This window comes from Sorex fumeus, unplaced genomic scaffold, assembly GCF_029834395.1.
Source record: "Sorex fumeus unplaced genomic scaffold, SorFum_2.1 ptg000047l, whole genome shotgun sequence".
Lineage (NCBI taxonomy): Eukaryota > Metazoa > Chordata > Mammalia > Eulipotyphla > Soricidae > Sorex > Sorex fumeus.
The window spans coordinates 5270657-5298081 of NW_026606104.1; the positions used below are offsets into that span (position 1 = coordinate 5270657).

The following is a 27425-nucleotide window of genomic DNA, read 5'->3' on the forward strand; positions in this document are numbered from 1 at the left end:
ACCTTAAGCTCTTAACCTTCCCCAGCCATGAAGCAAGTGAACAGCTGAGAGGAGGAGGCTTTAGAGGACTCTGATGACAGAGCGAGAAATTAGGGATGGGAGCAGAAACACCCACGGGGGAGATCCCCCCAGGTCCCACTCCCACCCCAGGCTCAGCTTACGGTTCCAGGACCCAAGCCCCCCATGCCCCAGGGTAGCAGCCGTGTCCATGTGGCAGGTTTTTATTAGAAAACCCCGTTTGGGAAGCGCTTCTAGCCTAGGACCAAGACCAGGCAGCAGCTTCTATTCCACCGTCAGGGAGGAAAGGGCAGGGGCAGGTGGTGTCAGGCAGTCGCCGAGGTGCAGTGTCCCCTGACCTCCCCCCCAACCCCCAAGAGTCCACACTGCCAGGAGTACCCCCACGGCGCCTCCAAAGGCCTGGAGGCCTGGGCTCTGCCAAAGGCATTCCTGTTCGTATGGCTTCAGGCTGGGACCCAGGAGGAGCTGATGGGCTCCTGGGCCGGGATCCAAGAGCAGGTGTGAGGTGAGAGGAGCAGAGGTGGCGGTGATGACAGTGCCCTTCAGAGTCCGGAAAGCACCTGGGTGTCCTAGGCCGAGAGTGTCACGGTGGCTGACTCAGTTCTTCTTGGTCTTGGGAGTGTCGTACTTCCGCTTGCTAGAGTACCAGAGCAGCAACGGGACTCCAATGGACGGGAGCGTCATGACCCCGAAGGCTGCCCAGTCCAGCTGGGAGAGACAGAGAGGCTCGGCTGAGTGGGCTGGAGGGTACAGGGAGCAGGAGGAAGGGGACGGGAAGGCTCCCCACCCCCATCACAACCTGCGCAGGAGGGTTCCCCAGGGGACCAATAGAGCTCCTAGTGGTGACGCCAACGGCCTCCGTGACTCAGTCCAACCCCAGAAGCCTCCCCCCCATTTATTTTTTTGAGGGTTTTGGGTCACACTCAGCTGTGCTCAAGGTTTACTCCTGGCTCTGTGCTCAGGGATCACTCCTGGTAGTGCACACAGAACCACATGGAGAAACCCTAAGGAATACTGGGGATGGAACCCTGGCCATGTGCATGCAAGGCAAGAGCCCTACCCACAGTACCAACTCTCCAGCCCCATGCCTTTATTTTTCAAAAAGGACCCAGGCCCCTAAGGCAGGCCTCTACTCAAGACTGGTCAGAGGAATAAGGCGTTCTCTTGTTTGGCAGCTGTCACCTCACAGCCCCAAATCTCTAATCCTGTTCCCTGAGAGGATCTCATGGCTGGCTGTAGCAGACATCAGAACCCAGCGACGGCCAGATCCAGGATCTAACACGTCTTCCAGATAGAGCAAAAGGCTATTATCCCCCGGAGCGAGAGAGACCCCCCCTTCCCAATGCTTACAAAGTGTGGGGAGAATCGCCGATCAAACTCCCGCTGGGCCAGGATGCCGCCCTGTCCTGGTGCACTGGTGAAGCCCACCTGCAGGGAAGAACACAGCAGTGAGGCCTGAGCAGCCCACGGGGCCCAGCCCATCTCGCTCAGAGCTCGAGAGTCTCTAAGCAGGAAGGAGTCTTATGCTAGAGAGGCTTAGGAGCCCGGGCGGCAGAGGAAGGATGAGCCCCAGGCATTCGCCACTTCCTTCTTTCTCCCCCCCCTTTTTCTTTTATGGGTCACACCCTGCAATGCACAGGGGTTACTCCTGGCTCTGAACCCAGGAATTACCCCTGGAGGTGCTCAGGGAACCACACGGGATGCTGGAAATTGAACCCAGGTTGGCTGCATGCAAGGCAAACGCCCTATCCACTGTGCTATTGCTCCAGCCCACGCTTCCGTACTTCTCAAGTGGAAACTCTCTCGGGCCGCAGCTCCCAGGCTGGCAGGAGCTACAAACAAAACAACGGCAGGCAGGACTCCAACAAGCCCAGGCCCCTGCAGGTGTGTGATGCTGGGGGCGGGCCTGAGTCTCTGGAGAGGACTTAGTGTGGAGCACATTGCAAAAGACTCGGCTCTAAAGAGGTAACTAAGTTCCTGGTTTTCTCTTAACCCACCTGATCCCACAGGGAGTTGGAGTCCAAGAGTTGGTGCCGGAAGCAGAAATGACACAAAATATAAAAACAGAACGGGGATTGTAAGACTACTATTCCATATGATTGATAAAAGAAAGAAAGAAAGAAAGAAAGAAGAAAAACAGAACATGCACTGAAGGTTAGAGAATCCTAAATTTTCTTTTTGATGGGTGGATCACCCTCGGTGGTACTGGGGGTGGGAGACAACAAACCATGAAGTGGGATTTGAACCCAGAGCTCCTGGGGTTGGAGCCACAGTACAGCAGGCAGGGCATTTACTTTGCATGCAGCTGAACCCGTATTCAATCCCCAGCACCCCATATGGTCCCCTGAGCATCACCAGGAATGATCCCTGAGTGCAGAGCCAGGAGTAACCCCTGAGTACCTCTGTGTGTGGCCCAAAACCAAACAAACAAAAAATCCCCAAAACAAAAGAAAAAAAAGCTAAGTTCCAGTCTTCTCAACCATCTCCCTTGCCCAAGAATCTCATTCTTTTAGTTCTGCCTTTACAATGGAATGTTACTGCTCCCGACGGCCTACTTGGGAGCAGAGCCTACAAGACTACAATCCACATCTGTCTGCTCCTGCAAGAGGCCTTCATAAACTCATGACCTAAGGGTTTTAAAGGCGGGGTCACGTGAAATACCCATTTTAGTCTAGCACTGTTTGAGGTCCCAGTAACTATAATAACAAATGGGGGGCTGGGGAGGAAGGATATGTGAGGAGGGATGTTCACATGGCGACAACTATACAAGCTAAGAGAAGGTTTGAGGCAGCTCATGTTCGTGGAAAGAATGAGTCAGGGCAGGGCTGGAGCAATAGCACAGCGGGGAGGGCGTTTGCCTTGTACACGGCCGACCCAGGTTCGATTCCCAGCATCGCGTATGGTCCCCTGAGCACCACCAGGAATGATTCCTGAGTGCGGAGCCAGGAGTCAGCCCTGAGCATCGCCAGGTGTGACCCAAAAAGGAAAAAAAAAAAAAAAGAATGAGTCAGGGCCAGCACGGCGGCCCGGGTCCAAGCCCTGTCACATGGTCCCCAGAGCAACCTCTCCAGCACCACCAGGTTGCCTCACCTCTCCCCCAAAAAAGAACCAAAAGGACTGAGTAGGGAAGAACTATGTGAATGTGAGCACGGAAGACAGAGTCAAGGAAATGCTAGCTCAAGGGAAGGTTCTGAACAAAGGGACAGGGACGACAAATGGGGAGGATGGGGGTGTGGGGGTCTGTGAGGGGAGAACAGGGGAAGCAGAAGAGACGGCAGCTAGTGTGGGGGAGGGTCTGCAGTGAGCGGTGGAGCTCAGTTTGATGTTTGATTTTGGGTTTGGTTCGTGGGTCCGTGGCACACCTGGTGGTGCTCAGGGCTTATTCCTGGCTATGCGCTTAGGGCTGTCACTCCAGGTAGGGTTCAGGGGAACCTGTGTGGAGCTGGGATCAGAACCCAGAACACAACCAGGTCACAGTTATATGTGAGACAAGGGCCTTAACCTTGGGATTCTCTCCAGCTCGCAAAGAGGTCAGTCTTCAGGTGACTGGTAGGAACATTCTAGCAAAGGTCTCTGGTCATCTCTATTCCATAGGAGACTCAGGGGCTGCTCTGGAAATGTGCCACAGAGTGGTCCACAGCCGGCTAATGGGAACCCCCCTCCCCACGCCCCCACCCCCCTCGATGGCTCACCACCACTGGGCCGTCCTCCTGGGCCAGGTAAGTAACAGTCGCAGAGGTGAAGTTGAAGTAGCCGGCCTTGAGGGGGCGCAGGACCACAGTGTGGGAGACGTTGCTAGCCCTGGCTCAAGTCAAGGAGGGCAAAAGGTGAGCTGTATCTTTCCACTGCTGGACCGAACGTACCAGTCCAGGCAAGAGTTGCCAACACATGTAGCCCACCCAGAACCCCCAGCAATACTCAGCAAGAATTAAAAAGATAAAACCTAGTGGGCCAGAGATGGTAGAGCAGGTAGGGTACCATCTCTGGCCCATCATCAGCCTTGCCGATGGCTGACCTGGACTCAATCCCCTTATCTCTCCAGTCTGTGTGTGGGGTAACACATCTCCACACAAGCACCCAACTGAACTGAGCTCACAGCACTTTCACCGGCCTCTCCAGCCCCACTGTAGCTGGAAGCTGACCAGAACCCACCAACGGGTGAGACACTGCTGTGTGGGCCACCCCGCCATCCCCAACAGCATCCCCCAGAGTCAAGAGGATACGGGGCGATGCGGTCCCATTTGACATTAAGCATTCCAGAGACAATGCCGAAGTCCTCTGGCGGGAAGGAGTCGTCAGATAATTCTACCTCTAACGCAGCACTGGAAGAAAGGCAACAAAGAAGGTGTTATTTATTTATTTTTTTCTTTTCTGGGGGTAGGGATAGGAGAGGTGGCACACCTGGGAGTGTTCAAAGCTCTCTCAAGGCGCTGTGCTCAGGGATCACTTCTAGTGGGGCTCAGGGGGCCATTTAGGGCACTGGGGACCAAATCCAGGTCAGCTGATTACAAGGCAAGTAGTACCTACAGTACTAAGTACGTAGCTCTTGTTTTCATGTTTTATGTTACTGTTAATACATTGCTATTTTTTTTTTCGGCTTTTGGGTCACACCCAGCGATGCACAGGGGTTACTCCTGGCTCAGCACTCAGGAATTACTCCTGGCGGTGCTCAGGGGACCATATGGGATGTTGGGAATCGAACCCAGGTCAGCTGCGTGCAAGGCAAATGCCCTACCCGCTATGCTATCGCTCCAGCCCCACATTACTATTTTTATCATTCTATCTTTTAACCTATATCAAATTAAAACAATCAGCAATCACACTTGCCTGCTTGTTTGAAAAAATAAAACTAGAGCTACAAAAGACAACAGTAACATGGGATTGATACACTGTAGAATCCAGCTCTGAACTTGACTCAGCAGCAAAGCAAATATTGCATGTGTAAGGACCCCGCTCCATGCCCAGAACAGCACATTTTGAATTTACAAATTAAAAAACTAGGGCTACAAAGATAATAAGTAGGTAGGGCATTTGCCTTGCACATGGCCGACCCAGGTTCAATCTCTGGCTCTCCATATGGTTCCTTGGAGTGATCCCTAAGAGCAGAGCCAAGAATAAGCCCTGAGCACCACCAGGTGCTGACCTGGACTCAATCCCCTTATCTCGCCAGTCTCTGTGTGGGGTAACACATCTCCAGGTGTGACCCTCCACCCGCAAAAAAGACAACAAAATACAGGTTCATAAAAACAGGCTTATTGGCTAATGAAAGAAAGATGAACTTTAACCTTTCCCAAGTAATAGAGAACCTCACTCTTCCACCTCATCCTCCTCTCTCTGCTCCACCCCAAAACTCATGTATCTTGGAGTGACAGTATAGCAGGGAGGGTGTTTGCCTTGCACACCATCAACCTGGGTTCAATCTCTGGCTTCCCATATGGTCCCCCATGCACCACCAGGAGTAATTCCTGAGTGCAGAGCCAGGACTAACTCCTGAGCATTGCTGGGTGTGAACCAAAAGGCCAAAAAAAAAAAGAAAAAATCAACCTCATGTATCTCAGAAAGTGGAAGAGGGCTCCTGTAGCTAAAGGGGGTCTGGTGGTAGAGCCCCTCACCACACTCTCTGCTCCAGATAAAATATCCTCCTAAAGAAGATTAATTACTCATGGCCTCTGTTCCTGGCAGGAGTTGAGAGAATCCAGGAAAGGCCCAGCAGGGGCTGGGGGAGGGGGGTGTTTGGTCCCTCACCTGGAGCCCACGTTGTAGATGTTGTATTGGAGGGTTAGGTCTCGGCCCTCCACGGCATATCTATTCAGCAGTGACTTGGACGCCAAGAGCCGGGCTCCATCCTCTGCTTGAGTGACAGCCAGCAGAGCCACCACTACTACGGCCAGCAGCCTCATCTGCAGAGAAAAAAAAAAAAAGAAAGCGGGGAGCGCCCTGGGTTAGACAAGACAATGAGGCAGGCACCTGTTGTGCAGGAGGCGACCAAGATTCAGTACCCTGGCCCTGCCACGAGCCATTCCTGTGCACAGCCGGAGAGGCTGGGGAGCGGAGGGCAAGAGACGTGTAACATCATCCTAATATTTTCCACGGTCCCACTAGCAAGTCTCAGCTAATCTGCTCCGTCCGACCCCGAAAGGCGCAAACCCCAGGCGACCCCGCAGTGCTTTCCTACCACTTTGTCCCGCGGCCCCTGAGAACTCCCGCGGCTGGAGCCGGGACTTTCCAAGCAGGGGTCCGACCTCAGCCCATCCCAAACGTGCAGCAGCCCGGAGCAGCCCCACGCAGGACGCCCCCGGCTGCCGCCGCCTGCTGTTCTGTCCTCGGTCCAGCTCCGCTCCCCACGCCCCTAGATCCCGACTTCCATCCTTGCCCCCACCCCGAGTACGTTCGTCCGTGCCCCCATCTCTCTCGCGGGCTTCACTCTGCCCCCACCCCATGACACGACCCCGTGTCTCGGTTCTCTCCGGGTCAGCCCCCAGCCGCTGGAGTCTGCACAGACCCGAAACCCACCCCGCCCCCGTGCCGTACCGGACAGCCTCGAGACTCACCGTGCGCACCCCAAAACCCTTTCGAAAGGGGCCAGCACGACCGGAAGAGAGCGTCAGCGCCCCAAAGACCGGAAGTAAGGGGTGGCCGGAAACGCGCGGCTCCGCGCGCGGCCTTCTGGGAGTTGTAGTTCTGCGGCCTGCCCCGCCACTCCCTTTGTAGTGTCGGCCCGCCGGCCCTCGGGGATGCTCTAGGGCGCGCTCTGGCACCGCTTGGCCCTTTTCTGTGGCTTTTCAGACTGGTTGCCATTAAGACCACCACTCAGCATCTCCGACAAATTTAGAGATTTGGATCACCTAGAATGTCAAGTTGTACCACCGAACTAGAAATTAGTGAAAAGCCTTTTGGGCTACCAGCGGTTTTCAGATTCCTAACAAGAAATTTAATCTCCCTCTACATTCAGTAAATCTCTAGGCCCGGAGCTTTATTTTCAGAGGTGGCATGCAAGTCAAGAGCCAACCCGCTCCCACTGTACTATCCCTCCAACCCAAGTTTTAGTACTTTACTCATTTTAGGGGGCCACCCCTATCTCCGTGCTTGGGAAACTGCGGTGCTGGGGAAAAACCCAGGATAATAATACAAGGCAAGTGCTTGCCCTAATCATTGAGCTGCATCTCTGGCCTGCGCTTAGCTTTATTTCCAAGCCATATCAGATCTATCAAAATAGATCCTTGGTTTTCCATTCCTGCTATATTTGCTTTGGCTACAATTTATGTTTTGTCTGAGAAGAAAAAAAATTCATGTTTTTGGGGTTTTTTTTTGGAAGTGGGTGGGGCTGGGCCACACCTGGAATACTTTGGGACTATTTCTGCTTCTGTGCTCACGAGTAACCCCTGGAGGTATTGGGAATACCATATGTATTGCCAGGGTTCATACCCAAATCTGGCAGCTGCATACCAGGTAAATGCTTGTAGGAGGAGTCAGAGATTGAACTCACAGCCTCATGCTTGCAAGGCAGGAATTTCAGCTGCCAGGTAATCTCCCAGATTGCTCCCTTTGAAACAGAAAGATGGACAGGGCCTGAGAGATAATATGGAGGTTAAGGTGCATGGCAAGATTGCTGTCAGCCCACAGCCTCTGTAGTATTTTCATGGCCTTGGGAGCTGAGTGGTTTTAGTTTGGTATTTTGGGAGGGTTGGTGGTGGGGGTGGCCACGTTGGCAGGGCTTTGTCCTGAATCTGTGCTCAGGCATCATTCACCAGTGGTGTTCAAGGGACCCTATGTAGTGCTGGGGATTTGAATCTGGGTCAGCTGCATGCAACACAAACCCCTTAAGCCTTCTACTGTCACTGTTACTGTCTGCTTCTTTTTTCTTTTTCCTTTGGCAATACTCAGGGATTACTCCTGGCTCTGGCGAGCCTCAGGGGACCATATGGCGTACTGGGGATTGAACCCAAGCTGGCCACACGTGATACAAGCACCTTACTCACTACACTCTGGCTCTGGCCCTTCCCTGCTGCTTCTCATGTTCTTTCATCATCTGTTTTAATTCTCTGCTCTCTCCCCTCTCTTTCTCTCTCTCTCTTATGCGCGCGCACACACACACACACACACACACACTGCAACACTGGGTTGCAAACCCAGGTCTTATGCAAGCAAGACATGTAATCCATAATTGAGTCCTCTGTTTCCATATTTTTAAATTTAGTTTGGGAGCCACTCTTGGCAGTGTTCAGGGCTTACTCCTGACTGTACTTTCCCCGACCCCCACCATGTTGTCTGACCAGTTTTTAGTCTTTTTATACTTTACCCAGCTTTTAAATTTTCTAATGGAGTACAGTCCTTCCTTCGAGTGTGGGGAAATCAGCAGTCCTTGAGGTACTAGTCAGTGCCCTCTGGGCCTACCTCCCTTGCTCCTCTACTATCTTCAGCAACAACTGCCCTGCTCTGCAGGGGTGGGGGGAAAGGGAAGGGAGGGAAGTGATATGGAGGATATGTGTGCACAGGGCTGAGGGAAGAGTGTAACCCACTGGAGAGATAGTATTTTAGCAGGTAGGAAGCATGTCTGTCAGGCAGCTAGCTGTAGTGTGATCCCTAGCACCCCACATGGTTCCCTGAGCATGTGACCCAAGCCCCCACCCTCTAAAACATATAGGTTTGGCCCATCCCTCTGTCCCCTAGAAAACATGGGCTCAGTTCCAAGTACCAACCTGAGTTCTGTGCACTTGAGTTTCTAAGTTCTTTTTTTTTTTTTTTTTTTGCTTTTTGGGTCACACCTGGCAATGCACAGGGGTTACTCCTGGCTCTTCACTCAGGAATTACTCCTGGCAGTGCTTGGGGACCATATGGGATGCTGGGAATCAAACCCGGGTTGGCCACATGCAAGGCAAACGCCTTACCCGCTGTGCTATCACTCCAGCCCCATGTCTCTAAGTTCTTTGAGGGCAAGAGATTTGGTCCTACACACCACAGACCCACCCTGCAGCCCGTGGCCACACACAAAAATATTTTTCTAGTGGATATTGGTACAAAGCATTAATCTGTTGTCAGGATGGAACTTCCCACTCATGTAGATCTCAGATCTCTAACCCACTACCTCACAGTTAAAAGATAAGACCTCAGAGAAGGGGTAGGCAGGTGACTGGAATCTGAGGCGCACACTAAGGCCTGGGGTACATGCTTTGCAATAGTCATGCACCACACAGCAGCACCCTCCCCCATGCCAAGGTGTATCAGGGAGTTGCTCTCAAACACTGCTGGGTGTGTCCCCCAAGCAAAGGCACTCTGAGGTATGAAGACTTTTTCTGGCTACCTCTGCATGCTCAGGGGTCCCTCAAATCGTGCTGGGGAATTTGATGGGAGGGAACCGAGGGCCTATGCAGTGTGGGATTCAGGGGGTAGGTAGCGGCATGCCAGGTAGATGCCTGAACTTCCATCTCTGCATCCCTGAGAGTATTTGCTCAAGATCACACAATCGGTGGCAGGTTTTTGCTTTTTGGGTCACACCCAGCGATGCTCAGGGGTTACTCCTGGCTCTGCACTCAGGAATGACTCCTGGCGGTGCTTGAGGACCATATAGGATGCCGGGAATGGAACCTGGGCGGTCTGCAAGCAAGGTAAACGCCCCTTTACTATTGCTCCTGCCCCAGAGGCAGGCTTTTGTTATTTTTTGGCCACACCCAATAGTCCTCAGGGATCACTCCTGAACATGCGGGGTGGGGGAGGATATATGCAGGTATCTGGGACCTAACCAGGTCAGCCTTGTGGGAGGCAGGACCCCTCCCCACTGTAGGAATTGGTTTTTTTTTTTTTTGGTTGGGGGGGTGGAGGTTGCACATCTGGCTGTGATCAGAGATCAGTCTGCTGGGACACAGGCCTCACCTGGGGCCAAGGATTTAACCCAGGTCAGCTGCATGCAAGACAAAGTGCCCGGGCCTGCTTTACTATCTCTCAGGTCCCTGCATCAAGTCCAGTCCCAGAGCGATGGAGGGCAGTCTTGTGAGGATGAAGTAATAAGCTAGCCCACTTCCCAACAATTCTCACCCATCCCTCTCCCAGTCCTGACCTGTGGGGTCACGGGGACGGGTATCAACTGGCCTGTTAGAACACATTCCTCCCCATTCCTAGCCCACAGATGCCCTTGCCCCAGGAATGGCAGTACCTTCCCTTTGGCAACAGACATGGGCAGTGAAGGATGCAGGTACATCATGCTTTATACTTGGGCAGCTGATCTTGACTTTCAATGCCCCACACCTGGCCACTCTGCCCTCTAAGCCCAGGTGGCTCTCTCCTGCCAGTTTCCCCTCCCCAGAAAACCATCACCCAGATAGATACCCTCACAACAAAGACCACACCATTTATTTACAAAGGCCGGTGTGAGGCGGGGAGGGCGGGAGTGCCCCATGGACATCCCGCTTGGACTGCATGGGGGCAGCTCCTTCCGCCAGCCGTGCTCAGCCAGGCCCACCGTGCAGCTGGGCTGAGCGGCAGAGGAACTGGGGACTCCCACGAGTTCCAGTCCCGATCACAGGCCACGGTGCCACCCCCTCTTCCTTCGGGAGAACGAACTTTCTGGCTAAGAAGGAAACAGTTCAACTCGAAGAGTGGAGATGCGGATGCCAAGGCCAGGGGCTGAGGGCCAAGACTCTCGGGCTCTCCCCAAGCCAGCTGACAGCTCAGTGGGGTTAGCTCAGCCTACGTCCGAAGGCCACCCTTCCACTCCACCCCAGCACCCACGCGGGAGGGTGCGTGTATGCCCTGAACTGGGGTAGCTCCCATCCCCTTCATGTGTTTTCAGAGGCCCTGGGGAGCCGAGATCTCATTATCTCGGGGAACACAAGCAGCTCCTGCATTCCTGGACATGTATGTTGAGTACATGTCAGCCCGGCTGGTTGGAGGATGGAGTTGGGCGGAACCACTGCAGCCCTGCTACTGCCTTCACCACCGGTCCATTCGCTTCTTTCTTCCATTCTCTGTAGGACATGCCACCGGCTTCTGCCCAGGAGGGTCTGGGAATCTCTCCCCTAACTGTCAATTCCAACCACTCGTTTTTTTTTTTTTCTTTCTGCCTCTTTTCCTTTTTTCTCCAGAAAATCTCAGACCCCTCATCCTCTGCTCCAACCCCCAGGGCTGGTCCAGGTGGACTACGTGGGTCTACAGAGGTGACCTTGCCTCTTCTAGTCTGGAAGTCCCAATAGACCCCTGAGAAAGTGCTGGGCCGGGTCATTCCAGGAGGTGGGGAGGAGCCCTCAGCATATTTTGGCTGAGCAGGAAATTCCTGCCTCTCTTCAGCTACTGCTGGGAGGCACTGGAGGTGGGGCTGGAGAGAAGGAAGTTTCCAGAAGTCAACAGAAGAGTGAAACCAGAGCAGCTACTGATGAAGAGCCTCGTCCAGAAACTGGAGCGTGGGCACTGCCTAAGATTGGCCGCTGCAGGCCGGAGAGAAACCGCAGTGGCCACGGAATACGCTCGGTGAAGCAGGAGCGGAAGCGAAGCAGCTGCAGGTACACAGGTCAGCCCACAGCCCAGTGTCCTTGGGCAGCGCCGCAGCACGGAGGCACTCGCTCCAAAGTCACCCAAAGTCTTGCTGGACATGACAAGGGAGGAGACAGGGGGTGACAAGCAGCGGGTGGGAACTGGCCGAGGAGCCCAACACGGGTGCCTGGGGCGGGGAAGTGCAGGGGCGGGCCCAGGCTTAGGAGAGCTGTGAGCCCAGGAGTCTCTCGATGGCCGCGTTGATGTCCCCTCCCGTGGCGATCAGGGCCTGCAGGTTGGCCTCCCGGTTGATGAAGCCCATGGAGTTGAGCTGCTCCAGCTGCTGTTGGAACCTGACCTCTGGCGTCTGCACCTGGAGTGGGGGACGGGGCTATGAGGTGAGCGGGGGCCCACGTGGGCCTCTCTGAAGCACGGGACAGCCAGGCAGGGGGACAGGAGGGACACGCAGGCAACAGGGTCACTAAATGTGTAATAATGTGGCCAGGTGCCCCAGGTCACCTGGCCCCTCAGCCAGCCAGACCTGCAGTCCACTATTAGTGGGAAGATGTGGTGCCATCGGACCCTGCAAAGTTGGGGTGGCCCAGGACAGGCCCACGGTGCTGGGGATTGAACCAGGGTCAGCCACAACATTGCATGACTAAACCCGGGTGCTATCTCTCTGTCCTGAGTACTTTCTCCTTTGTTTCTGGAAAGGGATATTTGGAGCCACACCTGGCGGTAGTCAGGGGAGCCCCTGGCTCTGTACTCAGAGATCACTCCTGGCAGGGCTCAGGGGACAATATGTGGCACCAGGGATTGAACCAGAGCCAGCCAGATGCTAAGGAAGCACTTTCACCTCTGTACTATCTCACCAGCCCCTGGGTAGCTTTCAGTAACAGGGGCTGGGAAGATAGCACAAGCATGGCATGAAGACCAGGAGGGTCTCTGCAACACAAGGCCTGTCTGTTTTCTGTTGTTTAACTTGGCAGTAAACACAAAGAAAAGGTTTTCCAGGGGCCAGAGAGACAGTAGAGTGGGTAGGACGTTTGCCTTGCATGCGGCTGACCGGAGTTCAATCCCCGGCTCCCCGTTGGTTCTCCAAGCCCCACCAGGAGTGATCCCTGAGTCTATGCAGAGCCAGGAGTAAGCCCCAAGCATTGCCAGGTGTAGCCCAAAATCCAAATCCCTGACACCCCTTCCTGGGGCTCTTCGTTCCTCAAAATAAAGCTGGACCAGTTCCTGGTGATCCCACCTTGCAGCAATTTTAAGAATTTTGTGGCACAGGGCTGGAGCGATAGTACAGTGGGTAGGGTATTTGCCTTGCATGCAGCCAACTGGAATTTCATCTCTGGCATCCCATATGGTCCCCTGAGGAACACCAGGAGTGCAGAGGCAGGAGTAACCCCTAAACACTACCGAGTGTGACCCAAAATGCCAAAAAAAAAAAAAAGCATTTTGTGGGTAGATAAAATATTTAAATGAAGAGTCACACCCAGCAGTGACCGAGGCTTGGGGTGTTGGGGATTGAACTCAAGCCTTCCTCTCACATGCTCTCCAGACATTCCTGTTGACTGGTTTCCCCAGACTAGACTAGTCACAGAAGAGAGGCTGGGAGGGCCACAAGAAGTCCCCGATATGCCCTCTGCAAACCCCACCTTTCCCTCTGCGGCTCAGAGTCAAGAGTTCCTCGGGCGGTGGAGAGAAACGTAAGTGAGCTCTCCCAGGCTTCTTTACCCGCAGTGCCAAGGATCAAACAGGAGGCACCATGCCTGCAAGGCCAGTGCCTCAACACCAGCCCTGACCATTCTCGCCTCCAATTCACAGCGACAGAAGCAGGTCAGGGAGGGTGGGTCCTTCTCCCGGTTACAAGAAGGCAGGGTCTGATGCCGGGTCACGCCCACATCAAAGGCTGCTCGACCCTCGTTCGACACTGCCGGGATGGAAGTGGGCATCCCCGCTCTAGCACCCCCCACCCCCACCCCATGTACCTGGTTGCTTCCACTTCCGGCCAGCAGCTGGAACATCTGCTGCATGAGCTGCCGCTGGGCCCCGGGCTGGGAGGGCGTGGTTGACGGGGCTGGTGAGGAGGTGGGGCCCTCGGACTGGGCTCCGGGGTTGCTGCCTGCAGAGGGTGCTGGGGTGCGGGACATTCCAAAGGAGCCAAGGCTGAGGGCAGGGGAGTCCAAGGCAGTGTGCGGGAGAGGGTGGGGACGGAGAAGAGGTTGGAGATTCAGAGAAAAAAAAGGTAAGAGGAAACAGGAAAACACTTTCAGAGAGATGCCAGGACCAAAGTGGAGAGGCCGCCCCTGCGGTCACTCACCCCTGCTGTCACTCACCTGCCTCTCCCAGTCACCGGCCCCGCCCACCTGAGATTACTCCTCCCACCCGGGCAAGGGGCAAGCCCCTCCTAGCTGGACACGGATTCCTCCCACCAGGCCGCCTGCCCTCACCTGGGCACCAGCCCCGGGGCCTCGGTCTGCAGGGTCTGCAGCCCCTGCTGGATCTGCAGTAGCGCCTGCATAGCACGCGGGTTGGTGAGGATGGCGAGCGACTCTGGATTCTGCATCTGGTATGAGAGGTGCAGCGGTTGACGGGGGCCTCAGGAGAGGCCCCAGCGACGCAGCCCTTCGAGGACTGTGGGGGGCAGCGGCAGGAGCCGCCCTCGCTCACCTGCTGCAAGAAGACTGGCAGCTGCAGGCGGAGCTGCTCTTGCAGTTGGGGGTTCCCGGCGAACAGCGGCACATTGACCATCATCTGCCAGACAGGGAAGGGAGTCGGGGGAGGACACAGACCCCGGGCAGCACATCCCAGAGACACCCACCGCTTTCCAGAGGGCCCGGCAGGGGTGGAGGATGCGTACAGGCCTCACACTGCCCTGGAACCCCAAGGGGCTGCTCTCAGCGCAACCCTACCAACCCGCAGAGCTCTGGAGGCAGGAGCCACTGGGTCTCCATTTATGGGAGTTTTGTTCCTCATCCTGGTGTACTGACGGCTACTTCCCGGTGGTACTGGGGGTCCTGGCAATGCCAGAGTCAACCCAGGGTTATAGCATGTACGGCAGTACCTTACCCCGCTCCCCCATGCCAGGAGTTTCCATTGTCAAGAACAGAACCCCAGGGGCTGGAGCCATAACACAGCAGGTAGGGCGTTTGCCTTGCACGCGGCCGACCCGGGTTCGATTCCCAGCATCCCATATGGTCCCCTGAGCACCGCCAGGAGTAATTCCTGAGTGCAGAGCCAGGAGTAACCCCTGTGCATCGCCGGGTGTGACCAAAAAAAAAAAAAAAAGGAATAGAACCCCAGGGTGGGTAACCTGCTTAACTCACAGCAGAGTCCCACAGAGATGCTGGACCTGAGGTGACCACCAGAATAGGCCCTGGCCAGGACATCCACTGCCCAGCCAGTTCCCCACCCCTGCTGATACCTGAGTAGCAAAGTCGGGGTTCTGGGCGAGCGCCTGCATCATGCTGCGCATGTAGGGTGCGGAGATGACATTCTGCATCAGCTGGGGGTTCTCCGAGATCTGCTGGAGCAGGGCCTGCATCTCAGGGCTGTTGAACACCCCTAGACAGGGACATGGAGAGGGACGGTCCGGACCGTGCCACACACACCGCCCCTGCAGCCCACCTGACGTAATATGCTGCCTGCTGACACTCGGAAAGGCCCTGGGAACAGGCGCCGGGGCCGGCCTCTTTGCACCCCAAGTGTCCCCCAGTCTCCCCTGCCAAGGGCAAGTCAGCTGGGCGCTGTGTCCAATTCATTCCCTCAGTCCCAGTTCAGCCAAGGTCAGAAGTGGGAAGGGTTGGACTCGCCTTAGGGGCCAAGCGCCTTTGTCACCCCCAACCACGTTCAGAAGCAGGCGTGTCCAAGGTCTGGCATGTGCTGGGGCTTGGGCTATCCTCTGAGTCACCACACACCTCAGGACTCAAGAATGCAACCTCAGACACTGGGCAAGGGGTGGGTATGGACACACTGTATGCCTGAAACTCAATCATGAATGACTTCGTAATTTCACTGTGACAAAATAAAAATTTGAAACAAGATAAAAAAATAAATAAACCACAACCTCAAAGCCAGGCACTGAATTTATGTCCTGGGTTTTAAAAATGGGGGCTGAGGGGCTGGAGTGATAGCACAGCAGGTAGGGCGTTTGCCTTGCACCTGGCAGACTCGGGTTCGATTCCCAGCATCCCATATGGTTCCCCAAGCACCGCCAGGAGTAATTCCTTGAGTGCAGAGCCAGGAGTAACCCCTGTGCATCGCTGGGTGTGACCCCCCCCAAAAAAAAGGGGAAAAAATAAAATAAAAATGGGGGCCGAGACACAACGGGATCCAGAGAAATTGGGGCATCCACGCTCCCAGGGTCAAGGTGCAGGAACAGTGCAGGAGAAAGGGGCACCCCCAACAAAGAACCCACACTCAGTCCATGGCAGCCCAGCAACTCTTTTCTCCAACCCCCCTCAACTGCCAGGCCAGGTATCCCCACAGTCCCCACCAGATTTGCACCACCGGTCAGTGTGCAGAGCACAGGGCAGAGAGCATGAGGGAGGAATAATTTACTCCTGGGCAGTTACTGGGGCCAGTCCCAGGGGATGGGGGCCACCACCCTCGAGGCTTCAGTCTCAATTTCAGGAGCACCACGACCCCCATTCGGCCCTGCCCGTGGGACATGTGAAGCTAAGACATACCTGACCCCAGGCTAGCAGCATTGATCCCAAAGGGGTTTGAGACAGTTGGATGCACCTGGCTGGTGCCTGATCCTCCGCTGCCCTCCCCGCCTGCCCCGGGGGCCTGCGAGCTGGGGGGCGAGGGGCTCCAGGGGTTCGGGAGGGGCTCTCGGTTCTCAGTCCGCAGAGGCTGGGATGAGGAGGTGTCCGAGTTCCCGGCCAGGGAGGAGAAGGGGTTGTTGCCGAACTGGGAGGAGGCAAAAGTTTTGGGTGAAGGTGTGAAAGAGATCTGGGGGCCCCCTGGGTCTTCCCCCTGGATGCATTGGCACCCCAAGGGGGCTGGCAGGAGCCCCAAAACTCCCCATCTCTCTGGCTCCGCCCACCAAGGTCCCAGAGGGTCCTGCCCGGAGTACATGATCTGAGTCAGCGCTCCCAGTCGCCACTGTTTATTCTGAGGGTCCTGGGGGCAGGGCTCGCGGGGCCTCTCCTGGGCAAAACTGGGGTCTATCTGTAGCCCACTGCTTGTTCAGCCAGCATAGGGCCACGGCTCATCGATCCCTACCAAAGGTCTGCTCTGGTAACGACCCGACACCAACCCCACTTCATCACGCCCTCTTCTTGGGGGTTTCTGGAACATGGTGCGATGCTCAGGGATCACTCCTGGTGGAGCTCAGTGAACCATAAGCAGTCCTGAGGACTACAATGAGCTCAGCCTGGCGAGCACTCTCCCCACTGTCTTATTTCTCTTAAATTTCTTGGTACACTGTAGGGCACACTTGGTAAACTGCATAATCTTTCTTCCAGCAGTTCCACAGAGACAACCACATTCGCTGAGCACCTACTACGCACCTGGCTTATTTCTATTCAGGTTTACACTATCTCTCTTATATGCCAATGACTATCATGGCCCTAGCACCGCTAGTAAGGTTCGAACTTTTTTTTATTTGTTTCCTTTGGTTTTGGGGCCACACCTGGTTGTGCTCAGGGGCTATATGAGGCCGAAAGCTTGAGGATCACAAGATGCTGGGGATTGAACCAAGGGTGCCCTACAGGAAATGCATGTGCTCCTGCCGACTACCAAACTACCTCTCTGGCCCCCAAGACTGTATTTTGTGGGGGGAAATTTTTTTTCTTTTTATTCGGGGTTACACTCTGCAGTGCTCGGGGTCACTTCTGACGATGTTCGAAGACCGTATCCTGCTAGAGATTGAACCTGGGATATAGCATACAAAGTGCTCAAAGCAAGCTAGCTCTCTGGCCCACCCCCTCCTCCAAATGCACTTTATTTTTTTAAAAAGAGTTTAAAGGGCTGAAGCGATAGCACAGCGGGTAGGGCATTTGCCTTGCACGCGGCCAACCTGGGTTTGATTCCCAGCATCCCATATGATTCCCCCAAGCACAGCCAGGAGTAATTACTGAGTGTATGAGCCAGGAGTAATCCCTGTGAATGCCGGGTGTAACCCAAAAAGAAAAAAAAATAGTTTTAAACATTCCTCCTTCACTCTCACTCTCACGGAAGCATTCAGGGAAAGATATCTAAACGCTGTTTAACATGTCCCCTGCACAGAGCACGGACAATCAGACCTGAGATTCCAACTGCTTTGCGGTTATTTTTGTTTTGGAGTCACATCCTGTAATGGGGGGGGGGGTTACTCCTGAATATGCGCCCAGAGATCACTCCAGGCAGGGCTTGGGATTGAACCCGGGTGTTAGCAGAAAATGCCCTATTGTACTATCACTCTGGCTCATCAACTGTTTTTTTTGTTTTGTTTTTGTGTGGGGGCCACACCCAACAGTGCTCAGAGGCTACTCCTGATCAGTCTGTCTGGGACTAAATTTGGGTGGTCGCATGCAAGGCCCCTGCTCTAACTCTCTGGCCAACTCTAGCCGTATTATAGTGAGCCTGACATTAAAAAGATCTGGCAAACTCCAAAAAGACGACTTTTTCTTCTGAAGAGATTATTTGTTTCTGGGCCACACCTGACCAAACTTAGGGCATACTCCGACTCTGGCAGTGCTTAGGAAACTACATCTGGTTCCAGAAATGAAACCCGAGGGGCTGGAGTGATAGCACAGCAGGTAGGGCGTTTGCCTTGCATGCAGCTGATCTGGGTTCGATTCCCAGCATCCCATATGGTCCCCTGAGCACTGCCAGGAATAATTCCTTAGTTCACGAGCCAGGAGTAACCCTTGGGCATCGCCAGGTGTGACCCAAAAAGCAAAAAAATAAATTAAAGCCAGTACAGCTCACTTTATTAAAAAAGAAAAAAAAAGAAACACCTGGGCTGGGGCATGTATGTCACCTAACTATTGCATAATCTCCTAACCCCAATAAATATTATTTAAATGTACCTTAATTTGGGGGTGGGTAGGGCAATAGTACAGTGGGTAGAGCATTTGCCTTGCAGTCGACCCAGGCTCAATCCCCAGCACCCCATATGTTCCCCTGAGAACTACCAGGAATAATTCCTGAATGCAGAGGCAGGAGTAACCCCTGAGCATCATTGGGTGCAACCAACCCCCCAAAAAAGTACCTTGATTTTATGGACAAATATTGGGGCCAGAGAGATAGGACAACAGGTAAGGTGCTTGCCTTGCAAGTTACCAACCCAGGTTCAATCTCCAGCACCACATAGTCCAATCAGGAGTGACCCCTGAGTACCTCCAAATGTGGCCCCAAAACAAAAGTTTTACAAATTCACAAGGGATTCCTAGAAACAAGTGCTAAAATGGCAAAGAGCACTGCCAAGAATATTCTAGATGATAAAGAATAAGGTGGGGGTTCCTTTCGTGAGATGCCCAGAACTACGACACTGTAGAATTACCATCGGGAGGAAGGAACAGATCAGTGGGGAAGAGTCAGCAAGCTTGTGACCATCTGCAGAGGTGCACAGAAGCGGCCACTGGCCAGCACTGACCAGTTTAAGGAGAAGGGAGGGGATCACCTTGCCTGGCACTGTGAGCTGGTGTCTGTTCATTTGTGCAAGATGTATCAAGCTTACATGTATCGTAGAGGCACCTTTCTCCAGTAGCCCCTGAAGACCATCAGAGGGAAGGGAAGAGGAGGGGAGGGGAGGGAGAGGGAAAGGTGAGAAGGAAAGGAGGGAGGGAGGGAGTTGAGGGAGTGGGGAAGGACATAAGGAAGGGAGGGAGGGAGGGAGAGCCAGAAGGAAGGGAGGAGTGGAGCAAAGAAGGAAGGAAAGACAAACCCTTGGCACAGCATGGCCTCCTGAGCACTGTCAGGAGTGACCCCCGAAGGAACACTGAACCTGATCAAAACATCAGAAAAGATACACACCAAAAAAAAAAAAATTAATATAAAGGATGCAAAAAGTCAAGGAGACTTGGCAGTCTGTGAGGACAATGTGTATGTAAGAGAATGCCGTGATCGTATCTTTAATTTTGTCTATATGGAATGAATTCATAAACCATTCTCAGCACTTATTCCAGGGCCAGAAAGAAGGTACAGGGGTTAAGGCACTTGCTTTACATGGTCAACCTGGGCTTGGTGCCCAGCACGGCAGAGGGCACCCCCAGGACCCAACCAGGAGTGATCCTTGAACACTGAGGTGGGAGTAAGCCCTGAGCACCACCAAGTGTGCCCCCCGCAAACCGAAATTCAACCAAGAAAAACGCACATTCCCAGGTCCTGATTCCAACAAGTGTTCTGGAAGTAACTCACAGTGGGGGCCCGGGGACAGGTTATCAATAAGGTGCCCAGATGATCCCGGTGTAGGTGACATGAGTGCCACACTCAGCCTCTCTGGGGTGGGTGAGTGAGTATGACCCTGGGCTGGCCTCTGCCCCCTCAGAGCCTCTGGAAGCCTTCCTGAGGAATTCGGCAACCTTCTGTCCCAGGGTGTCAGACCCAGTCCCCTGCTGCGAGGGGTGAGCAGCAGAGAGGGGCAGATCTGCTGCAGTCTGGAGGAAGGAATCCCGAACCCAAGCCCACCTGTTCCCGGGCAGCGCTGAACATGGGCTCCTGGATGTCTGTATACATGCGGCGCAGGGCGTTATACCCCCCAGGGATGCTCTCCAGGTTGCTCAGGGCCCGGTCCTGGTTTCGCATCATCTCCTGCATCATGGCTGGGTTCCGGGCGAGCTCCATCGTCTGAGGGAGAGACACAGGATGGAACCTGGGACCAAGAAGCACTGAGCTGGGGAATGGGGAGCCCCTAAGGCGAGGCCTGCACCAGGATGAGGATTCTAGGTCCAGGAACTGGCTATAGGGAGACTAGAGTTCCTTCCTTGATTAAAATTGAAGTGTGGGGGGGCTGGAGCGATAGCACAACGGGCATGGTATTTGCCTTGCACGCAGCCAACCCGGGTTCGATTCCCAGCATCCCATATGGTCTCCCGAGAACCGCCAGGAGTAATTCCTGAGTGCAGAGCCAGGAGTAACCCTTGTGCATCGCCGGGTGTGACCCAAAAAGCAATTAATTAATTAATTAAATTAAGGTGTGGGACCAGAGCAATAATACCGCAGACAGGGCTTTTTTTTTTTTTTTTTTTGCAGACAGGGCATTTGCCTTGCATGTGGCCAACCCAAGTTTGATCCCCAGCAAACACCTTGAATGAACTTGAGCCTGCCAAAAGTGGTCCCTGAGCACCACCAGGAGTGCCCCCCCCAAATAAATGAAGGTGTCACAGCTGACTCCCTATGGATGAGAGAGGACTTCTAATGGGGTGCATTTTTCGAAGTGGGGTGAGGTCAACCCAGGCTCAGAATGCCCACAGATATCTTGGGAAGCACCAGGAAATGAGGCGGGGAGGGAGGAGGGAAGGGAAACCACCCCACAGAGCTCCTTCTACATACAGGCAACTGTGACAGTCAAATTTACTCCAGCCCAGAGTGAACACCACCCCACCCCTAGAGGGATTTCTATCTCTGTTTTACAGATGAGAACAGAAGTGAAGACTCCTCTTATACAGCTACAGCCCACCATGATGGGGCCAGACTGCAGGCCAGGCTGGTCTGACCAGGCAGAGTCCCTGACAAAGGACCACAAGTAGAGAAGGCCCTGAGGCTGAGCTCTCCCTGAGACAGATGAACAGTGCCAGCCAATATCAACTCCAGTCACAATTCCCTAGAGGATTCTAGGGGTCAAGCCCAGCGTCCCACAGGCCAGGCTGCCGCCTGGATTCTATCCCTGAGCCACACCCTGGGATCTGCTCACTTAGTGACCGACCCAGTGAAGACAAGGCTTCAGGCACTATTCCATTTTTATTATTATTATTTAAATTTTTTTTTTTTTTGCTTTTTGGATCACACCCAGCGATACTCAGGGGTTATTCCTGTCTCTGCACTCAGGAATTACTCCTGGCGGTGCTTGGGGGACCATATGGGATGCCGGGGATCCAACCCAGTCCGGCCGCATGCAAGGCAAACGCCCTACCTGCTGTGCTATTGCTCCGGCCCCTATTTTTTTTTTCTTTTTGGGTCACACCCGGCGATGCTCAGGGGTTACTCCTGGCTCAGGCACTCAGGAATTACTCCTGGCGGTGCTCGGGGGACCATATGGGATGCTGGGAATCGAACCTGGGTCCGCAATGTTGGCTGCGTGCAAGGCAAACACCCTACCCGCTGTGCTACTGCTCCAGCCCCTCCAGCCCCTATTTTTAAAAAAAAGTTGAACCACCATTGAGAAATACAAAGTTACAGAGTTCTTTGTAACTGAATTTCAAGCTCCAGGCACTGTTGTGAGCCCAAAGGCCAAGCAATTGCTGGAAGGAACAGAACTTCCAAGATTGACACAAAGCCTGGCCCCACCCAGCCCTGGCAGGAGTTCCTCACCTTCCTTCCCTACGTTTCACTCCCAGACCTTCAGGGCCACTATCCCTGGCCCTGCACACCCTCTTCTTACTCCCAGCCTCTCTACAGCACTCTCGGGAGATTATATGAAAGACAACACCCAGGGAGAGCCCCCACTGTTCAGTTTTTTTTTGGGGGGGTACGGGGGACGGAGGGGGAGAGCCACACCTAGTGGTGCTTAGGTGGGGCTGGGAAATACCCCACTATGCTATCTCTCTGTCCCTGTTCCAGCTGCTTGCTCATCACACTTCCCTTGGAGACCAGGAGTCCTGAGGGTTGTGTCCGCACGACTGTGCCCCTAGTGTGGAACATGGCTGCTGAGTGAATTCATGAGTGAACAAATAATTCGAGCAGGGTAGGGGTGGGGAAAGGGCAGGCAGGTGAGCGCAGAACACCGGGTGTCCCCTGGCCTCATCACCCCTCTCACTCACTCACCTGCCTCATGAGCTCAGGGTTGTTGAGCATGTGGCTGATCTCGGGGTTCCGCTCCATCAGCTGCTGCATCTGGGGGTTGGCCATGATCATGTGGCGCATCAAGTCGGGGTTGGACATCATGTCCTGAACCAGGGGGTTCTCCATGATCTGCGAGAGCATCTCGGGGTTGGACATCAGCTGCCTCTGCATCTGCTGCTGCAGCTCCATGAAGTTGGCCGAGCCCAGGCCCAGGCTGCCCAGGCCCAGGATACCCCCGAAGCCAGCTGCAGGGAGGGGACAGGGTCACTGTCTGCCACAGGACCACAGATGTCAGCCCTTGCCCAGCACCTCCGTCCCAACTCCACTGAAGCTTGGAGAACAGCCAGTGGGACTGAGCACAGGCCAGGGGCTGGAGCCATAGGACAGCGGGTGGCATTTGCCTCGCACGTGGCTGTGACCTGGTTTGCTACCCAGAACCCCGAGTCTGCCAGGTGTAATTCCTGAGCACCATGAGGTGTGGCCCCCCCCCAAAAAAGAAAAGGATTGCTGGAGCAATAGTACAGCGGGTAGGGCATTATTTGCCTTGCATGAGCCGACCCAGGTTCGATTCCCAGCATCCCATATGGTCCCCCGAGCACCACCAGGAGTAATTCCTGAGAGCAGAGCCAGGAGTAACCCCTGTGCATCTCCAGGTGTGACCCAAAAAGAAGAAAAAAAAAGGATGACACAGGAGTGGTTGGGATGGGTGACATTCCTGTCCCCCACAGGCTCCTAATGCACCCACTGCCATCCCAAAGGCCAGTCTCTTCACAGACGTCCCCGCACCCCCTTTCCCACTCTCTCCTCTGCAGCTCCATCAAAGGCTGACTTCCTGCCCTTCCACCTTCCACCTTCCGCCCCAGCTCAGAAAACCTTCCCACTGCGGAGGTTCCTGGTTCCCCTTCCTCTGGGCGTGCCCCCTCCGCCCCCCTCCCCCCACCACAGTGCTTACAGAGAATGGACGCAGTAACACTGGGGGGGCCCTCCCCAGCCCCAGGGGACGGGCCCCCCCCACTGCTTCGGCGGCTTCCACTGCCTGCATCCGAGGTGGCACCGCCGGGAGCGGAGGTCTGGGTGGGGGTGGCAGGTGAAGTGGGAGTGGTGGAGGGTGCGGAGGTGGGGTCCAGGGTGGAGGGGGAAGAAGCAGTGACCGCAGCTGGATCTTGAGCCCTGAGGACACAGAAAGAGACCCCAAGCACACATGAGGACCAGGAGAGGGGGTGAAGGCCCGAGGCACAGGGAGCACGAGCAGGGAGTGATCTGAGGGAACAAGGGGCCCATGCCAAGCAGGCCTGATCCTCCCAGAAACTTACTTCTGAGGGGTCTTGATGACCAGGTGGACAGTGAGTCCATCCTTGATCCCGTGCTGGCTCAGCGTGTCCCCGTCCTTGAGGATCTTGCCTGCGAAGATCAGGACCAGCTGATCCTGCTGAGCCTTAAACCTCCTGGAGATTTCCTCTTTGAACTGCGACCAAGAGGCAGGGGTCACTGTGGGTGGGTGTTGCCCCCCAGGCCCAAGGCTCCTTCTCCAGTGGGAGGCCCATTCTGCTGCCTTGGCCACCCCTCCAGCTCCTTTCTTTTCCTCCTAGTTTTTGACTTGGTTTTGGTTTGGAGACCACACCCAGCTTGGACCCCATATATGGTGCCTGGGGCTGAATCTGGGTCAGCCACGTGCAAGGCAAATGCCCTACTGTTACACCCCTACCCCTACTGTGCCATTGCTCTGGCCCCATCTTTTATTTTTGGACTTGGGGTCCCATCTCGCAGTGCTTGGGGCTTATCTCCAATTTGTGCTCAGGGACCCCACTATGGTACCAGGGATCGAACCTCAATCTCCTATGATAAGCTCAGCCGTTGAGCGTTCTCTCATTGATCCTCTTCTCTATTTGTTGGGGTCATGAGGCTCAAACTCAGGACCTCACACAGGAAAGCAAGTGCTAAAACATTAGGTCAAATCCTAGCTGCCCCCAACCCGCCAGTAGTGCTAAGAGGCTACTGCCCCACTTGGTGCTCAAGAGTCATTTTCAGCCAGTGTTTAGGGACCCGATCCCGGGGCTCCCACACGTGAGGCATGTACTCAGCCTTTGGAGCCATCTCTCCCAACCCACCAGCAGTTCTTTTCTTAACCAACAGCAGAAGCCAGCTCTACAGAGTCTCCGGGCTTGGCCTCAGGGTCTCTACACCCCTCTTCAGCCCCTTTGCCCTGGGCCCTGGGAAGTACATGCCGGGTATTTTCTCTCCATCCTCTCCTTCCTTCTTGGCCGCAGCCCTGACACCTTCCAGACTTCCCTTCTCAGGCCTCCTGTCACACTCCTCGTGGCGCTCAGCCTTTTTGCCACAATGATAACAACTAGAAATGGGTTATTCCATGAAGCATCAACCATTCCCAAGTTTTAAGTCTGGGGTGCTGGAGCAGCGTTTGCCTTGCAAGCGGCTAACCTGGGTTCTATTCCCAGCACCCCATATGGTCCCTGAGCACCGCCAAGAGTAATTCCTGAGTGCGGAACCAGGAGCAACCCCTGTGCATTGTCGGGTGTGACCCAAAAAGAAAAAAAAGTGTAAGTCTGAGTGAGGAGTCATAGTACAAGGGGTAAGTCACTTGCCTTGCCCACCCAGTTTCATCCTTGGCACCCCATGTGGTCCTCCTCCCCCCTCCAGCCCTACCAGGAGTAATCCCTAAGCAGAGCCAGGAGTAAACCCTGAGCATCACTAGGTGTGGCCCCTCCAAAAAGACAAACAGAACATCTGAGAAGGCAATTGCTTTGCATGTGGCACCCCACAAGATCCCTAGAGCTCCACCAGAAGTTTTCCCTGAGGGCAGAGCCAGGCATAGGAGGGGTGTGGCCAGTTCCCCCACCTACCTAAATTCCAATGTAGATTATCTCCACCTTGTTTTTGTTGTGTGTTTGTTTGGGGGCCACACCCAGAGGTGCTGGGCTCAGAAGTGCTGCAGGGGCTCCCAGGAGCAAAGCACATTCCAGCCCTTTCAGCCCAAATCCCCCAGACCCCTGGGGTTTTGAAGAGAAAACTGAGGGTCAGGCAGGCTGCCGATCTTTACTAAACACACTGCCTTATTTCCAGTAGTGGCTTGAAAGAGCGCTCCAAGGGCGGGGCATATCCTTTATTTTGGGGGACGGGGGTACGGCTGGCCGCGCTCAGGGCTTATAGTGGGGCTCCGTGGATATCTGGGATGCTGGGGATGGAACCCACGGGCAAGGCAAGCGCCCTCCCCGCTGTCCCATCTCTCTCGGCCCCTGGGCACCACGCGAGAGGCCTGGGATCTGGGCTGGACACCGTGCGTGGGAGAAGCCGGGGCACAGCGCCCCGCACGGAGCCGGGAAGGAGCCCCCAGCTCCCCCTCAGCACCGGCCGATGGGACACCCCATCCCCAGCTCCGCCAAACAGCCACGAATTCAGCAAGGCGGGAGGGCGACGACGGACGGCAGCGAAGACGCGGGCTGCGCGGCGCGCGGACCCCCGCAAACAGCCCCGCACGGAGCACTGTGTGCGGGCGGCGCGTGCACTTGCTGCGCCCAGGCGGCGCCGCCACTCGGCGCTTCCAACCAGAAGGGCCCGCGCAGGCCCCGCCCCTGTGAAATTCGGAAGCGGCCGCCGGGGGGTGGTGGACGCGGGCGAGCGTCCTGCCCTCGGTTCCTCGTGCAGCACGCTTTTAGTGAGCACCTACTGCACGCTGGGCGAATCCCCGGGGCCCTGGGGAGCCAGGGGGAAGCACGCGGGCCAGGGGGCGTCCTCCCCGGCCCCCGCCGCGCTCCTGGCTCCGAGCGCGGCCTCTGCACTCGGCCGCGGCCCCCCACGCTGCCTCCGCGCCTCGAACCCCGACCCGCCGCGGGAGCCGCACACTCCGCGCCGACCCGCGTCCTTCCCCGTCCCCACCCTCACCACGCCCCCCCGCCCCGGCCACTCGGCGACCCCGGGCCTCCCCCCCGCGTCCCGCAGCACGCGCCGCGCTCCCTCACCTGGCCTCGCAGCGCGCCCCCTCCCCGCCTGGCCCTCGCTAGCGCCCCCCCTCGGGTGCGCACGGGGACCCCCGGCCCTCCCGTGCGCCCCCCCACCCCGTCCCGGAGCACCCCCCCGCAGTGCTCTCGCAGACCCCTGCTGCACGCTCCCCACCCCCCCAGCCCGCACTACCTCCTTGACCGAGGCTCGGTCGCAGATCACAATCTCTTCCTTGTCCTTGGGGGTCTTGACGGTGACCCGAATGGGGGGCCTCGCCTCGGCCCCACTCGGCTCCGCCATGCCGCCGCCGCCACCCGGCCGCCCGCCAGCCCGCCCCGGCTCCTCCTCCTCCTCCCCGCCCGCCCGGCCTGCCCGGCTCGGCTCCGGCGCCTCCAACACTCCCCTCTCCCCTCCCCTCCCCTCCCCAAGGCTCCACCGCCCCCTCCGGACCTGCCGCAGCCACAGCGCCCCGGGCGGACCGGGGGGGCCACTGCAGCGGGGTCCGCCCAGGCCCGAGCCCGGGGGTCCCGCCGCCTGCCTGCACTGGGCCGGGCCGGGCGGTGGCCCCGCGAGGGACCCAGGGCGAGGGCAGGGCGTGTCCTTCACTGCAGCGGCCGCGGGACCGCGACCCACCCGAGCCGCGCCGAGGCTCCCTTGGGCCCGAAGCTGCCCCAGCCCCCGCCGCGGGTAACTCCCTCTCCGGGACAAAGGACCTTCTGTTGTCGCCGATTTATCTACGTGCCCTGGGATCTCGGTCCTTGCGCGCGGAGCCCAGAGCCTTTCCAGCCCGGGGCCTCCCCGGACTAGAACTTGGCCCTCCGCGCGTCTTGCTGCTGGGGTCTCTAGGGCGCACCCCCTTGGCCCTGGGTTCGTGGTCTGCACGGTCTGATCAAGTTCGCCTCCACGGTGCGGGCACCCCGCCTGCGTGGCCTTCCCGGGCCTCGGGTCCCTCCAGAGCCTCAAGAGTAACCCAACTAATAACTCGTCTCCCGCAGTGGTGCGTAGTGGAGAAAAAAAAACTGCTTTGCAAAGTAACCAAAGGGGTGCCGGAGCGA

The 27425-nt window shown here is 55.9% G+C and overlaps 2 protein-coding genes across 2 annotated transcripts; both read right to left on the minus strand.

Annotated features, from left to right (window-relative positions):
- Positions 1-205: 205 nt before the first annotated feature.
- SSR2 (signal sequence receptor subunit 2) lies at positions 206-6630 on the minus strand. The gene is made up of 6 exons (XM_056122997.1): positions 6570-6630; positions 5764-5918; positions 4242-4340; positions 3711-3819; positions 1369-1446; positions 206-726 (listed from the first exon to the last, which is right to left on the minus strand). The coding sequence occupies exons 2-6, from the start codon at positions 5916-5918 to the stop codon at positions 616-618; spliced, it is 552 nt and encodes a 183-aa protein (XP_055978972.1). The 5' UTR covers positions 6570-6630; the 3' UTR covers positions 206-615.
- A 4957-nt stretch (positions 6631-11587) lies between these two features.
- On the minus strand, positions 11588-26696 carry UBQLN4 (ubiquilin 4). The gene is made up of 11 exons (XM_056122992.1): positions 26563-26696; positions 23727-23878; positions 23366-23583; positions 22396-22658; positions 20101-20259; positions 16170-16395; positions 14906-15045; positions 14152-14235; positions 13932-14047; positions 13470-13647; positions 11588-11854 (listed from the first exon to the last, which is right to left on the minus strand). The coding sequence occupies exons 1-11, from the start codon at positions 26668-26670 to the stop codon at positions 11702-11704; spliced, it is 1797 nt and encodes a 598-aa protein (XP_055978967.1). The 5' UTR covers positions 26671-26696; the 3' UTR covers positions 11588-11701.
- Positions 26697-27425: the final 729 nt, after the last annotated feature.

What these genes read in the sequence shown, in the direction of transcription:
- SSR2 (XM_056122997.1), bottom strand. Translation starts at nt 5,918, where the DNA reads ATGAGGCTGCTGGCCGTAGTAGTGGTGGCTCTGCTGGCTGTCACTCAA. An exon ending in ATCTACAACGTGGGCTCCAG is followed by an intron (nt 4,341 to 5,763) that starts GTGAGGGACCAA and finishes CCTTTCTTCCAG; the next exon opens with TGCTGCGTTAGAGGTAGAAT. An exon ending in GGCGATTCTCCCCACACTTT is followed by an intron (nt 727 to 1,368) that starts GTAAGCATTGGG and finishes TGTCTCTCCCAG; the next exon opens with CTGGACTGGGCAGCCTTCGG.
- UBQLN4 (XM_056122992.1), bottom strand. Translation starts at nt 26,670, where the DNA reads ATGGCGGAGCCGAGTGGGGCCGAGGCGAGGCCCCCCATTCGGGTCACC. An exon ending in TCAGCGCTGCCCGGGAACAG is followed by an intron (nt 16,396 to 20,100) that starts GTGGGCTTGGGT and finishes GCCTCCTCCCAG; the next exon opens with TTCGGCAACAACCCCTTCTC. An exon ending in TGCCAGTCTTCTTGCAGCAG is followed by an intron (nt 14,048 to 14,151) that starts GTGAGCGAGGGC and finishes CTCTCATACCAG; the next exon opens with ATGCAGAATCCAGAGTCGCT.